Source organism: Saccopteryx bilineata, chromosome 9, assembly GCF_036850765.1.
Source record: "Saccopteryx bilineata isolate mSacBil1 chromosome 9, mSacBil1_pri_phased_curated, whole genome shotgun sequence".
Lineage (NCBI taxonomy): Eukaryota > Metazoa > Chordata > Mammalia > Chiroptera > Emballonuridae > Saccopteryx > Saccopteryx bilineata.
This window is the reverse complement of record NC_089498.1, coordinates 44,635,740-44,648,592: the sequence shown is the minus strand read 5'-3', so window position 1 is coordinate 44,648,592 and position 12,853 is coordinate 44,635,740. Positions and strand designations below refer to the sequence as shown.

The 12,853-nt window shown below is 48.6% G+C and overlaps 1 protein-coding gene across 1 annotated transcript in view; it reads right to left on the bottom strand.

Moving 5' to 3' along the window:
• The window catches only part of CATSPERG (cation channel sperm associated auxiliary subunit gamma), a gene marked incomplete at its 5' end in the record, with an annotated part of 36,877 nt that extends 27,830 nt beyond the window's left edge, over positions 1-9,047 (bottom strand). The window contains 5 exons of the mRNA XM_066244134.1: positions 1,323-1,395; positions 1,579-1,705; positions 2,052-2,196; positions 8,611-8,664; positions 8,751-9,047. Of these exons, the coding sequence (XP_066100231.1) occupies positions 1,323-1,395; positions 1,579-1,705; positions 2,052-2,196; positions 8,611-8,664; positions 8,751-9,047 (696 nt within the window). The remainder of the gene's footprint in view (positions 1-1,322; positions 1,396-1,578; positions 1,706-2,051; positions 2,197-8,610; positions 8,665-8,750) is intronic.
• Between the last annotated feature and the right edge of the window lie 3,806 nt (positions 9,048-12,853).

The window sequence follows — 12,853 nt, the reverse complement described above, 5'->3', positions numbered from 1 at the left end:
TCCTCACTGCTTCTCACACTGACCAGGCACACTCCCACACTCCCACCATAGTCAGAGCCTCAACACTGACTATGCCCTCTGTACACAACTCTTCCCCTGGGATCTGCAGGGTTCCCTTTCCTCCTGACTTTACTCAAATGCCAATCTTCTCAATTCTGCCTTTCTTGGTTATTCCATCAAACACTGCAGTTCCCTCCTGCAGTCCCAGTTCCCTCACTCTAATTCTCCAGAGCACTTCACCTTTTAACCCAGTATGGAATTTACTTAATTTCTTTTTTTTAATTATTTTTATTTATTTATTCATTTTAGAGAAGAGAGAGAGAGAGAGAAGGGGGGTAGGAGCAGGAAACATCAACTCCCACATGTGCCTTGACCAGGCAAGCCCAGGGCTTTGAACCGGCGACCTCAGTGTTCCAAGTCAACGCTTGATCCACGGCGCCACCACAGGTCAGGCGGAATTTACTTGATTTCATGTTTACTGGTTTGCTGTCTATCTTTCTGACTAGAATGTCAGCTCTAAGACTTCAGGGGTTTGGGTCTGTGTTTACTCTTTTATTTCCATGTGGCCACCTGGTGTGCTCAGTTAAGTGCCAAATGAATGAATGAGTGAGTGAATGAATGAATGAATGCAGTGATGAAGAATATGAGTGCAGCTTGACCCATGGTAGTGCAGTGGATAGAGCATCAATGTGGAATGCTGAGGTCCCAGGTTTGAAACCCTGAGGTCACCAGCTTGATCACGGGCTCATCTGGCTTAAGTATAGGCTCACCAGCTTGAGTGTGGGGTCCCAGCTTGAGCATGGGACCATCAATATGATCCCATGGTCGCTGGCTTGGGCCCAAAGGTCACTGGCTCAGGTGCAGCTCCCCAGTCAAGGAACATATGAGAAGCAATCAATGAACAGCTAAGGTACCACGACTACAAATTGGTGCTTCCCATCTCCCTTCCTAGCTCTCTCTCTCCCCCTCCTCTCTCTCTTTCACTTGCTCAAAAAAAAAAAAAAAAAAGAGTATGGGTACAGAAAACAGGCAGTTTCAAATCTTGTTTCACATGTACACACTGAGAGACTGCGGGCAAATGGCTCTCCATCCCTTTGGGGCCTAAACTATTCTCTCTAAAATGGGTAGTAAGTGTACCTTCCCTCACAGGATCAGTGCTAAGACATAACATGATTGTGATTTAGTAGAGCACTTCACCCGGGGTCTGGCACAAAGGAAGTGGTCATTAAGGGGAGCCTGCCATTTGTGTGGAAAGTAATCAGAGCTCCAGCCCACTGTCTAACATACGTCTTCTACAATTTCCACTGCCCAAGCCCCCTTACCTCATTTCCTATAGTAAACTTGTATCTGTTGTCTAGCCATCTCTTCATGTAGCCATTGATGTTCACCTGAAACCTGGCAGCAAGTGTGAGGCAGGCACAGACGAGGGTTCCGGTTTCAGGGATTCCTGCCATAGCTCACAGCCACCTCCTCATCCTGTCCCCTCCCACTGATCTCCTCCTGGCTTCTTCGGGGAATCTGGAGTCAAGGAAGTCCCTCCCAGAGTCTACCCCCTACCCCAAACATAAGGAAGGGCACCTTTTACTGGGGATGAAGGGCCCCAGGCCATTGCTGCTAACATCCACATGCATGACCACACTGCCATTCTTGACGGGCATGGGTGTGTACCAGCTCATGACACATACCTCCTCTGCGCTGCACTGCTCTGTTGGTAAGCAGGGGGCATTGAGGCTGCTGCGGCCTCCCGGAGCCCCCTCCAGGCCAGAGACGCTGGGATCTCCCTGAAACTCCAAGTTCTCCTCTAGGCCACAGACTCCACTGGGATATAACCTCATCTAGGCCGTGAAACCTGCTGAGGCCTCCTCCCCATTCCCTCCTCCAGGTCACAGACCACACTGAGGGCCCCCAACAAGCCCCACATTTCCACCAGGTCATGGACCCCTCTGATGACCCCAGCCTCCCCTCCAAGGCATGGACCCATCTGAAGCCCCCCCAAATCCCCCCACACTCCTGTCGGGCTTATGACCCCTCCAGGCACCCCGCAGACCTACCTTTGCTGCGGAAAGGGGCTGCCTCCATCTGGAGCTGCAGCTGCTCTACCCCCCAACGATTGAAGTTAACTGGGGACTGGAAGGTGACCAGCACCACAGGCTTCAGCCCTGTCAGGTGGCCTTTGCGGACCAGAGCCTCGGAGGACTGAGGGCGAGATGGTCACATAAGATAACCTCTGAGACCCCCTCTGCCTTGACCCACCTTTGGTAGTCTGTCTTCCTGGGCTGGGTAGGGAGAAGGACTCTTCACCATGGGAGGTGAGAGAACACGGTCTAGATTTGGAGCTGTGGTGGGGTATGGGCCAGGCTAGGAGAGGGACAGAGGGGCTAGGGACTGTGGAGTCAGGAGGTCTTTCTGGAGGAGGTGAGTCCAGGGCCAAAGTCTTTAGATAGAATTTGGATGTAGAGAATACACAGAGAAGCACAGCATGGGATAAGTAAAATCGTGGTGGTGGGAATGAACCTCTTGAACCTAGAACTGCTAGTAGCCTCTTTCCTACTTCCAGGCCCACTCTTGAGGTTTCCACCTTCCCTGCAGAAATAAGACTCTCTGCCACCTCCAAGAGCCATAAAATAGCCAGGTTTGGGGCTGGGGCCTGGCATAAGGGAGGGATGGGACAGGGGACAGACAAGACTGAAAAAGAAGGTAAGGGGCCAGCCAGGGACAACATCCCAGAGATGCCAGGATGCTGGCTGGGCTGAGAAGGGCAGGCAGGGCTTACAGTAGAGATGAAAGGAGGGGAGAAGAGTGTTCCAAGTGTATAGAACAAGCATATGCAAAGGGCTGGACAGATCCACAAGAGAAGGCTGCACTTGGGCCACGACGGATGGGGGATGGGGTGGGCTTCAAGACCAGGGTGAGGCATTTAAGGGTCTGACCACCTTTGCACAGGCTTTCATCCTGAGGAATGCCTCAGCCAGGACCCTTTCAATCCTGCCCAAAATACCTGTCACAGCCCTGCCTCTGGGTTTCCCATCACCCAGAGAAGCAGGTGGTGGAGGAGCAGGGACCTCCTTCCTGTCTGGGCAAGATTGGCCATGACCACCCTGGCTCCTGTCAACCCTCATGTCCCACCTAGACCATGCATCAGTGGCCTCCCTGGTCTCCCTGCTCCCACCCTGGCGCCCTGCATCTGCTTCCCCCACACAGCAGGAGGAAATCTGTGAACACCTGAGTCAGATCATGTCCGTCCTGTGCTCAGAACCTTCTTGTGGCTCCATCTCACTCAGAGTGAAAGCCAAGTCCTCACTAGGGTTCATAAGGCCCTAATCACCTCCCTGACCTATCCCCTCTCACTATCCCCTTCACTCACTTTGCTCCATGCAAAAGGAAGCCTTTTCGAGGTCCTCACTCACACTGGCCTCTTTCCTACCTCAGGGCCTTTGCCCTGGCAGTTCCCTCAGCCTGGAATGTTTTCCCCAGTTCCCACAGTCATCCATTTTCACCATTCAAATCTCTGCTCAAGCCTCTTCAGAGACCTTCCCCAACGACCCCAGCTAACACCCTCCTTTCTAACATATCACCTCCTTTTATTTTCTTCTTTGCACTGATTACTTTTCATAAATTATTTTATGCATTTACTTGCAGATTGTCCACTTCCTTGGTAGGCTGAAGCCATAAGAAAAGCATGGCCGGCCCTGGCCGGTTGGCTCAGCGGTAGAGCGTCGGCCTGGCGTGCGGGGGACCCGGGTTCGATTCCCGGCCAGGGCACATAGGAGAAGTGCCCATTTGCTTCTCCACCGCCCCCCTCCTTCCTCTCTGTCTCTCTCTTCCCCTCCCACAGCAGAGGCTCCATTGGAGCAAAGATGGCCCAGGCGCTGGGGATGGCTCCTTAGCCTCTGCCCCAGGCGCTGGAGTGGCTCTGGTCTCGGCAGAGCGATGCCCCGGAGGGGCAGAGCATCGCCCCTGGTGGGCGTGCCGGATGGATCCCGGTCGGGCGCATGCGGGAGTCTGTCTGACTGTCTCTCCCTGTTTCCAGCTTCAGAAAAAAATACAAAAAAAAAAAAAAAAGAAAGAAAAGCATGGCCATGTTATTTATTATTGTACCCTCATCTCATTGTAAAATGAACAAATAAAGGTATTATTACTGCACTTTTACAGACAAGGAGGGAAGGTTCATGGAGTAAAATTCTATGCCCCGGGTCATACTTTAGAAACTTGTTACTAGCATTCACTGAGCCCTTTCTGTGAACCAGGCACTGTGCTACGTGCTTCACACATGTTTAATCATTTTGCGAAGTGGGCGTGCTCATTACCTTAGCCTTGTTAAGAATAAGGAAACTCTGGTACAGAGAGGTTAAGTAATTTGCCTGAGATCACAGGTATTATGGTATGCGATCTGAACCCAGGCAGCCTGGCTCAAAGGGTCAACTGTCATCCTATACTTCCAAGTAAATGCTAATCAATGGCAGACTCAAACCCAGTTCTGCACCCTCTAGAACTTCACTTCTAGACCAAAACATTCCACTGTCTTCAACAACCTTTCCTGACTCAAAACAACCTTGAAAAAGATTAAAGTTGGAGAATTCAGACTTTCCAATTTGAAAACTTACTACAAAGCTATAGTAATCAAGATTGTGTGGGCCTGACTGTTGGTGGTGCAGTGACCTGGGAGAGTGAGGTCCCAGGTTTGAAACCCTGAAGTCACCAGCTTGAGCACAGAACATCAACATGATCCCAAAGCTGTTGGCTTGAACCCAAAGGTCACTGGCTTGAGCAAGGGGCCAATGGCTTAGCTTGTCCCCCCTCACCTAGTCAAGGCATGTATAAGAAGCAATCAGTGAACAACTAAAGTGATGCAATGATGGGTTGGTATTTCTCATCTCACTCCCTTTCCAATCTCGAAATAAATAAATAAATAAATCGGGGGGGGGGGAGACTGTGTGGTACTGGCATATGGGTGAACATAGAGAGCAATGGAATAGAATTTTTTTCTTTTTTTTTGAGAGAGAGAGGAAAAGAGAGAGATAGGAAGCATCAGTTCAGAGTTGTGCCACTTTATTTTTTTTATGTTTTTATTTTATTTATTCATTATAGAGAGGGAAGAGAGAGTGAGAGAGAGAGAGAGAGTGAAGGTGGGGAGGAGCTGGAAGCATCAACTCCCATATGTGCCTTGACCAGGCAAGCCCAGGGTTTTGAACCGGCAACCTCAGCATTTCCAGGTTGACGCTTTATCCACTGCGCCACCACAGGTCAGGCTCTGTGCCACTTTAGTTGGTCATTGTAGAACAATGGAATAGAGTTATACCCAGACATAAACCCTTACATTTATGGTCAATTGATTTTCTTTTAAAGATTTTATTTACTGATTTTATAGAGGAAAGAGAGAGAGGGGGAGGGCAATTGAGAAGTCTCAACTCATAGTTGCTTCACTTTAGTTGTCCATTGATTGCCTCTTGTATGTGCCTTGATGGGGCAAGCCCAGGGTTTCAAACCAGCGACCTCCGCATTCCTGGTCCAAGTTCTATCTACTGTACCACCACAGGCCAGAATGCTCAACTAATTTTTGACAAGGGGGCAGACATTTCAATGAGGGTAAAGAATGGTATTTTCAACAAATGGTACTGGGAGAACTAGGTATTCACATGTCAAAGTTGGACTCTACCTTAGACCATGTACAAAAATTAATTCATAATGTTTCAAAGACCTAAACATAAAAGCAGAAACTAAAAAAAATCTCTTAGAAAAAAACACAGGGATAAATCTTCATGAACTCTGGTTAGGCAAAGCCTTAAATAACACAACACCAAAAGCACAAATAACAAAAACAAAAAACTGATATATTGGACTTCACTGAAATTTAACACTTTGGTGTTATTTTATGGTATTAAGTTATATCTCAATAAACATAAAATTTTTGTGCTTCAGAGGATACCGTCAAGAAAGTGAAGACAACCAATGGAAAGTGACAAAATATTTACAAATTATATATCTGATAAGGAGCTAGTCTCAAAATATATTTAAAATTTTACAATACAACAATAAAAAAAAACAAAAACAAAACACAATGTTTAACCCTGGCCAGGTACCTCAGGAGGTTAGAGTGTATACCCACAAGCAAGGTTGCAGGTTTGATCCCCATCAGGTCACATACAAGAATCAACCAATGAGTGCACAACACATGGAACAACAAATTGATGTTTCTCTCTTTATCTCTCTCTCTCTCTCTCTCTTTCCTTTCCTCTCTAAAATCAATTTTTAAAAAAAGACAACCTGGGCCCTGGCCGGTTGGCTCAGCGGTAGAGCGTCAACCTGGCGTGTGGGGGACCCGGGTTCGATTCCCGGCCAGGGCACATAGGAGAAGCGCCCATTTGCTTCTCCACCCCCCCCCCTTCCTCTCTGTCTCTCTCTTCCCCTCCCTCATGCGGGAGTCTGTCTGACTGTCTCTCCCCATTTCCAGCTTCGGAAAAATACAAAAAAAAAAAAAAAAAAAAAGACAACCTGGCCCTGGCTGGCTGCCTCAGTGGTAAAGTGTTGGCCAAGTGTGTAGATGTTCCAGGTTGGACATTCTGGTTCAAGGCACACAGGAGAAGCAATCATCTGCTTCTTCACCCCTCCCCCCTTTTGTTCTCTCTCTTTATCTCTCTCTTTTCCTCTGGCAACCATGGCTCCATTGGAGCAAGTTGGCCCTGGGCACTGAGAATGGCTCTGGTGGTTTGGGCAGAGCATTGCCCCATCGTGGGCTTGCCAGGTGGATCCTGGTCAGGGTGCATGCGGGAGCCTGTCTCTCTGCCTCCCCACTTCTCACTTAAGAAATAAAAAAGAGCCTGACCAGGCGGTAGCGCAGTGGATAGAACGTCGGACTGGGATGCGGAAGACCCAGGTTCAAGACCCCGAGGTCGCCAGCTTGAGCGTGGGCTCATCTGGTTTGAGCAAAAATTCACCAGCTTGGACCCAAGGTCGCTGGCTCAAGCAAGCGGTTACTTGGTCTGCTGAAGGCCCACGGTCAAGGCACATATGAGAAAGCAATCAATGAACAACTAAGGTGTCGCAATGCACAACGAAAAACTAATGACTGATGTTTCTCATCTCTCCGTTCCTGTCTGTCTGTCCCTATCTATCCCTCTCTCTGACTCTGTCTCTGTAAAACAATGAAAAAAAAAAAGAAAGAAAAAAGAGACAATTCAGTTTTTTAATGGGTAAAAGATCTGAATAGATACTTCTCCAAAGATAGATTAAATGGCTAATGAGAACATGAAAAGATGTTCAATATCATTATTTATAAGGAATATGCAAACTAAAACAATGAAATACCATTTCACACACACTAGAATGGCTATAATAAAAAAGATGAAAAATGACAAGTGCTGGTGAGAATGAAGAGACACTGGAACCCTTATAGATTGCTGATTGGAATGTAAAGTAGTACAGTTGCTTTGAAAAACAGTATGGCAGTTCCTTAGAAGTACAGTACTAACTATTGATATATATATACACACACACACACACACACACACTAAGTATATAGTTAACTAATACATAATCAAGTAATTCAATTTCTAAGATACCAAAGAACTGAAAAATGCTTGTATGGCCAGGGGCCGCCATCGTGGCCACTCACATGCAGGTTCTCACTGATTCGGGCAGAAGGTAAAGAAACCGCAGAGTCAGAGGATGGTGGGCCATTCTGTTTATTGGTGTCTCACCAAGACAGGCAAGCCACAAGAAAAGCCAAGGGAAAAGCAGAAACCTCCTTTTCCCATGGAGGGCAAGGGATCAGGGAGGAGAGAAAAAGAAACTCTCCCATACCTCTCAGTGGTGGGGGCAGAAACTCCCTTCAAGTAAACATTAGCATAACAATGGGCCTTCCCAAGCAGGAAGGTAATTAGCCCTTTTACCTGGACAGCAGCCATTTTTAACAATAAAAGTGAGCAAAACCAGAAAATACAGATTTTACAAACTTATTTGCCCAACATGTTTATACAAAAATCTGTACAGAGATGTTAATAGCAGCATTATTCACAATAGCCATTAAAGTGGAAATAACCCAAATGTCTATAAACTAATGAATAAACAAAATGTAACATATATAGTTGAATATTATTCATCCATAAAAAGAAAACACTGATACTATAACACAGATGAGACTTGAAAACATGATAAGTGAAAGAAGCCAGAAACAAAAAGCTACATATTGTATGATTCCATTTACATGAAATGTCCAGATTAAGCAAATTCATAGGGACCAAAAGTAGATTAGCGGTCTCCAGGTCCTGGAGGGGTGAGGAAGGTTTGTGGTTTCTTTTTGAGGTAATAAAAATGTTCTAGAGTTAAGATAGTGGTATTGGTTGCACAATTTTGTGGATACACTAAAACTATTTAATTGTACACTTTAATTATGAATTTTATGGTATGTATATGAATTCTATCTCAATTTTTTAAGTGGCAAAAGTTATAAAAGCTTACTTAAAAACATACTATGTGCCTGGTGGGACACTGGCAATCTTTGTGAACCCTTGAAGGCCCCAAGGGTCTGGTGGTGCCACCACTATTAAAATGTTAGAGATGGAGAAACTGAGGTTCACCCAGAATGAGCCTCCTCCAGCTGCACTCACTCACCTCTCCCTTGCAAGAGTAGTTGATCTTCAGGTAGTAAGGGAAGGCCATGAATTTCTGCAAGGAGAGGTTGGACAAATGTCCTAGGCTCAGTGGAGTACAGGTTCAGGACTTTTCCCTTTCGCCTGGCCCAGGCCCCTCACCTCATCTGCGTCAACGGGTGCGTCTACCAGAAGGCTGAAGAAGCTGTCCACTGTGTCTATGGGCTTTTGGTCAATGAAGCGGGCACTCCCTTGGTCCTTGCCTACCGCCTCAAACTTGTTCAGAACAACGAGCCAGGTGCACCCCTTGTTATCCTCGACAGCCCACAGCCTCCACGGTGACAACAGCACCGCCAGCAGTGACCATAGCGCCCACTGGACCCGGAGTCTCGGCCACGCAGGGCCAGCAGGGTTCATTGCGGGGCAGCGCGCAGCACAGCTCAAATCTAGAGAATAGGGGGGTCAACATTCCTCGGCAAGACTGCGCTTCGGGTCCGCCTTCTGCGCTTTGGTCCTGCTCCTTCTCCTGGCCTCGCCTCTGCTAGGACTTCTGCCTCCAAAACTGCTCTTGCTCTGGGCTCTGCTTCTGCTCCATACCTCATCACTCTTGCCCCAGTTCCTACATCTGTTCCTATATGGAATCCCACCTCCGCTTTACCGTTGCTCCCGGCTACGCCCCTGCTCCTGGTTTCGCTCCGATTTCCCGTCTTGCCCCTTAACCTTGCCCTACCCTTCCTTGTTCTTTGCTCTGCATCCCTCCTCTGCTCTTCACCGGGTCTCGGTTTCAGTTCCTCGCTTTGGCTGCGCCCCACCTATTTTGCCCCACTCCGGCCACTCCTGATCTCGCACCTGCACGCGCACAGGTACCCCGCCCCGCCCCCACTTCTCGCCCCGCCGGCCGGATTCCCTTCGCACCGCCCCTTTCTCCCCGCTCCGGGACTGCCTGCGTGCAGCACCCGGCACCCGGCCCCGCCCCTCTCCCGGTCTCGGATCTTCTCCACACCCCGCCCGGGCCTTGCTCTTGTCCCCGCCCCCTTCTCCTGTCCCCGCCTGTTTCTCGCTTAGAAATCGCTTCCCATCTGCTTCTCCTCCTTGTACGGTACCTTATCGACGCCTCGTTTCCCTAGTCTTTGCCAAGCTGTTCTTCCCGGGCCAGCTCCTCGCCCCGCCGCCTCCTATGGCCCCGCCCCTTAGACACCCTCTCTTTGCCTTTCGCTCTCTCCTCGCCCTCCACCCGTCTCCTCATTCCACGCCAAGACTACTTGTAGGTCAGCACCTCTAGAACCTTATGTTCTTGCCGAACCGCAACGTATTTTCGTCCCACTCCCTTTCCTCATGCCCTCGACATCCCCTTTCCATGCCCGACAACCTCGGGCTCTACGCCCGGCCTCTTCTAGCCCCGCCTCTACTCATCGCATCTTTTAGTGTCTCACTGCTTCTCGCCCGCCCTTTCTCCGCCGGGTCCCTCCACCCTCCTCCCGTCCCCTGCCTCTCCCTCCTTTCCTCCCCCTCCGCCCGAATCCCAACCTGGGATGGCGGCACCAGGCACCTCCCTTTCCTCCCCGCCCCGCGGTACCTGTCACTTAGGTAAAACGGGCCAACCGTACTAGGTGGCTCCAGTCCCGCCCCTCTTGCCGGTCCTCAAAATGGCCGCCCGCCCTCCCGCAACGGACTCTGGCCTTTCCAGAGGCTCGCCAGTCCCGCGCGAGGGTGATGCTCAACGCCCCAGCACGCGGGGCCTGGCTGGCAGAGGGTACTGGAGATAAAATTTGTGATACCCACATGTCCTTCTACTCAATCATAACTTTTATATAAAAATTATACACCTAGCCTGACCTGTGGTGGCGCAGTGGATAAAGCGTCGACCTGGAAATGCTGAGGTCGCTGGTTCGAAACCCTGGGCTTGCCTGGTCAAGGCACATATGGGAGTTGATGCTTCCTGCTCCTCCATACACTCTCTCTCTCTCTCTCTCTCTCCTCTGAAATGAATAAATAAAATAAATAATTAAAAATTATACACCTAAAAAAAGGTTGCCTGACCTGTGGTGGCGCAGTGGATAAAGCATGGACCTGGAACGCTGCGGTCGCCAGTTTGAAACCCTGCACTTGTCTGGTCAAGGCACAAATGGGAGTTGATGCTTCCTGCTGCTACCCCTCTTTCTTTTCTTTCTTTCTTTTCTTTGCTTCCTTTCCTTTCCTTTCCTTTCCTTTCCTTTCCTTTCCTTTCCTTTCCTTTCTTCTCTCTCCCTTCTAAAATAAATAAATAAATAAAAAGTTTGGCCCCTGGCCGGTTGGCTTAACAGATTGAGCCCCCCTCCCCGCTGTGAACATCCGGGTTCGATTCTGGTTAGTGCACACTTGGGACTTGACTATCTGCTTCTCTTCCCCTCCCCCTTCCCCATCTCTCTCTTCCCTCCCTTCTCCAATCCGACACCCTGCAGCTTAAAGGAGTCCCCCATAGCTGTAACTTGAGACTCAGCTGCTTAGGGGAAGGGGAAATCCCCTGACCTGATCCCTAAAAGTGACCTTGCTGCAAGCATTCAAGGGCTATTCCCCTGCTTGTGTCCCTTACCAAACAGGATGAATGGACGTCCTTTTCCTTTGCCAGGCTTTGGGAGGTCGTTTCATCTGATTCTTCACATGGGATGCCACTTGTCATGGTGACAGTGAACTACTGGGAGACCAGATAGAATGCTCCGAGGGGCTGAGGGGAGGCAAAAGCCCCAGTCAGCAGACCGAAGGACTGAAGCCCTGTCCCCAGCCTTACTCAGTGTAAAGCCAGGGGCCGTCGCCATGCAGATGCAGGTTCCCATTGGATTTGGGCAGATGATAAAGGAACAGTGGAGCCAGAAAATGGTGGGCCATTCCGTTTATTAAAGTCTCATAACAGCAGCTGAGCAAACAGGCAGGGCTCCCAAGCCCCTCAGCATTCCAGACTCACCCAACTTACAGGTCCCCACCAGCCAGCCTAAGCACTCCCCAGCCAAACAGGCCAGGCTGAAATCTGGGCTCCCAAGCCCCTCAGCTTGCTCTCTCTCTCTCTCTCTCTCTCTCTCTCTCTCCCTCTGAACTCCCCAGCTCAAATAGGCTGGTGGAAAAAAGACCCCTCTCCAGCAAACAATACCAAAGAATGGCCCCTCTCAAGCAGGCAGGCAATCCACAATTTGCAACTGCTGCCCTGAGGGCAAGCACCCATAGCCTTTCCCAGACCTCCCCCCCCCACACACACACACGGCGGCGCTGCCCTGTGCCAATGCAAAATACAAGCAAGCAAACTTAACTCACTTGTTTCACACTTGAAACACACTGGTTTGCCCAAAACTCAGATATTCATTAGCCAGTACAAATAAGTCAAGGAAGCAGATAGAAGAAGTTTTCAGGGTGAAGTAAAGGACAAGGAATATCCTGATTTTCTAATCTCTCTTCTGAGAGCCTGAACAATTTTCTGTTGCTGAATCTCATCCTGCTGTTTTGCTGTTTCCAGTACAGGGTCAGAGAGGCCCCTGGATTCTTGTCCACTCAGGGCTTTTGCCCTAGGGCACCTCGCTGTCTCTAATTGTTATTCTAACTCTGCATATTTTCATAGCATATTCCTACTGGCAGAGAAACAGGAACATCAAGCTGTTCCTGTGTGTCCTGACCAGGGATCCAACGAGCAACCTAGACCATAACTTTTTGATAAACTAGAAAACTCCCTTTACACTACACATATTAGACTCACCAGAAAAGCTTGTTAAAACAGATCATTGGGATCCACCCCCAGAGTGTTTGACTCAACAGATCTGAGGTGGGGCTCAAAAATTTATACTTCAAGCTTCCAGGTGTGGTTGAAGACAAAATTTCCTCCCACCTTTCTAAATTCTTCTGGTTAGAGTAATGATCAAATTAATATGAGGCAGATTAACAGGAGAAATTGTCACAAGTTTATTACAGATGTACATGTGGGGGTACCATAAGACAGGAACTCCAAAACGGCTTTGGGCTGTTGAGGTTTATATGCCATTCTGGAGCTAAGGAGAAGTGTGAGGATAATGGTTTGGGACTTAAAAGGCAGGAAGCCAATTCACATGGAGGTGGGAAAGCAAATGTTTGATAAATAAATGTTTGCCAAGCAATGTTTAATAAAAGGACACAGAGAGGACTTTGATCAAATAAGCCTTTCTGGGTTCCTCCCTGTGTATCACACCTGGTTCATCTTAAACTATACTTATCAAAAAAATAAAAACCTCAAACTATAGTTACCTATAATAATAGTTCTAGGATAA